A 2,479-nucleotide genomic window follows, 5' to 3' on the forward strand; every position below is an offset into this window, starting at 1 on the left:
ATTCTGTTCTGCCTTTCTACTTCCTGGTCTATGACCAGCTTCCGTTTTATTGTTTACAGACTCACCCCATAGTTGCTGCTTCCTCTCAACCTAGACAACCTGCCTGCACAGCTTCCTGTGTGTGTGTGTGTGTGTGTGTGTGTGTGTGCGTGCGTGCGTGCGTGCGTGTGTGTGTGTGTGTAAGTCTGAGTCTTTCTCAGCTGCAAGACTCAAAATGAGAAACTCCTGAACATCATTGCTCATCTGTTTCACTTCTTTAAAAGAGAACTTTCCTTCGCATGGTCCAAAAATCGATAAATACTAAATAGAAAAAAGTCATCATTCAAATAATTGTGAACTGGCCCAAGCTAAATAGGAATGGTGCTGCATTTTGTGAACCACATATGTTGCCATCAAAATGGTTATTTCTGTCAGATTAACTCTTCATATGCAGCCTGCTTCTGAAGATTAACTTTTTCATCCAATTTGAGGAAACCAAGCCTGCGTACATTTAAGAAATGAAACTTCACAGTAAGATATTTCTGCGAAGAGTATTAGGTGTTTTCATCAATTATTCTGGAGTTGGTAAATTCACACACACGACAAAAAAGGTGGTTAGTCTGGTGTGTGTCTCCATGTGAGCGAGACAGATACAGCCTTCTGTCAGACGACAGTGTTATTTAAACCAGGAGCCCAAATGGCCAAAAGTGACTGCTACTGTCTCAGACCAGCAGTCCAAAATACAATCTCTAAATTTATTAATTGAAGTTAAATGAAATAGAAAGGGCAACTTTCAACTAATCAACTAGAAAGTTCACACAAACGCACGCGCGCGCACATACAGACAGACACATGCACACACGTACACACACATACACCGGTGGTTTTCTACTTCTTGTCAGCATCTTCTCTCTGTATTGCTAATGTCTCTCCATCTTTCTCACTCTCCTACCTGATACAGTTTTACCTAAAACTAAGCTAAAGCCTTAAATGGTGATGATTTACAAAGTTTGCAATGGGACTTAAATTCCTTTTCGTCATGTACTGTATAGAGGTCATTACTGCCAGGCGTTATATTTTAAGGAGCCCATCCTGGAATATAAGAATTAAGAAGCAAATTGGTACAGGTTGTGTTTTATCAGTCCAAAATGAGTCAGGTCCAAAAAGCAGTTGCAGACCATTTGTCATATTTTTTCAGAATGTTGGAACTCAGTTTCCATCTGTATGTTTTTTAAAATGCACAACAATTGAAAATCGCATGCCTCAAAACAGGATGTGACTGTTCCACCATTGGCCTCACAACAGTTCCTCACAGGTCTGTTTTTTGATTAAACACAATGTCTGTAAAACGACACGTTTGTGTCTGGAGTTTTTGTGACGCCTTGTGACACAGACGTGTCAGGTTTCATTAATTATCATCATGTTAAACACAGTATAGGGATGAACCTGCCATAATAGGTTCCCTATCCATCTTCTCTTGAGTTATATTCTGTTTTAAATTACAATGGACTTTTGGCCTCAGACGGAATAAGTGATTAAAAGACTCACATGCGCCTTGGTTCTGGAGATCCACGTATCCAAAAGTAGTTTAAGTCGCGTCCTGTGGAACCTTCCGGTGGTCTTCACAGCGATAAAGATGTCGTCAAGCTTCATTTTCACCTGGGAGTCATTTACATCTTCGGAGGTCGATGGTCCTCCGCTCCCGCTGTTGCTGATGTTGGCGGGGTTTTGCGCGCCTCTGGTCTTGCGCCAGACGGAGCGCTGAACGTGTGACGGATTGTGAGCCGAGCTCAGTTTGGGGAGCCGGCTGGTGCGCAGTTGAAAATCCACGTAGAGAATGATGAAGAAGGTGAAAACCAACAAAGGCAATCTCCGACAGATGAATTTCTTAAACATTATGGTAAAAGTTACTTATGCTCTATTAAACACTCAAATATTTGTTCCATAACATAAAAGCCCCAGTCATTTGTTCTCTTGTCAAATATCTGTGCACCCATCATCGCTGAGTCTTCCTTCTGTTCCAAGTTACTCATTTTCAGCTCATTACCTTCAGTATTAATTTGCTTCTCATCTGAATATTTAATAATCCAAAAATAATCCTGGTCACTTTTTATAATAACATCTGTCTTAGATTTGGCTGTATGATATGGAGAAATGTTGTCCTATTTTCTAAGCAAAAGCTGCCACTCGGTTACACTAGTTCACAGTGTCAGTGTCACGCAATGACACTTCCTGCCGTACCTTTCACAATAAACCACAATAGTGTCATCTCTTAAAGTGACCCGCAAAAAGCGGAAAAAGCGAATCAGAAGATGAACTAATGCATTAATATATTTGACAGTACTGTATTGTTGTAGGATGCGATTTATTTTTTGCAAAAGGTAAATTATAGACTGCTTGATTTTTCTCAGGTTTATAAATTAAAATCTTATAATTAGTAGTAACCACACTATTTTTACCACTTACAATATATACACATATTCATGATTCTTAATTCTTA

At 39.7% G+C, this 2,479-nt stretch overlaps 1 protein-coding gene across 6 annotated transcripts in view; it reads right to left on the bottom strand.

Annotated features, from left to right (window-relative positions):
• Window positions 1–2,180, bottom strand: part of mfng (MFNG O-fucosylpeptide 3-beta-N-acetylglucosaminyltransferase) — a 28,586-nt gene extending 26,406 nt beyond the window's left edge. For all 6 annotated transcript variants that reach the window (XR_011036879.1, XR_011036878.1, XM_068320998.1 and 3 more), the window contains exon 1: window positions 1,528–2,180. Coding sequence is in view for 4 of the 6 variants with exons in the window: in XM_068320998.1 (XP_068177099.1) it covers window positions 1,528–1,875 (348 nt within the window). In the remaining 2 variants the exon portion in view is untranslated. The remainder of the gene's footprint in view (window positions 1–1,527) is intronic.
• Between the last annotated feature and the right edge of the window lie 299 nt (window positions 2,181–2,479).

Source organism: Antennarius striatus, chromosome 8, assembly GCF_040054535.1.
Source record: "Antennarius striatus isolate MH-2024 chromosome 8, ASM4005453v1, whole genome shotgun sequence".
NCBI lineage: Eukaryota > Metazoa > Chordata > Actinopteri > Lophiiformes > Antennariidae > Antennarius > Antennarius striatus.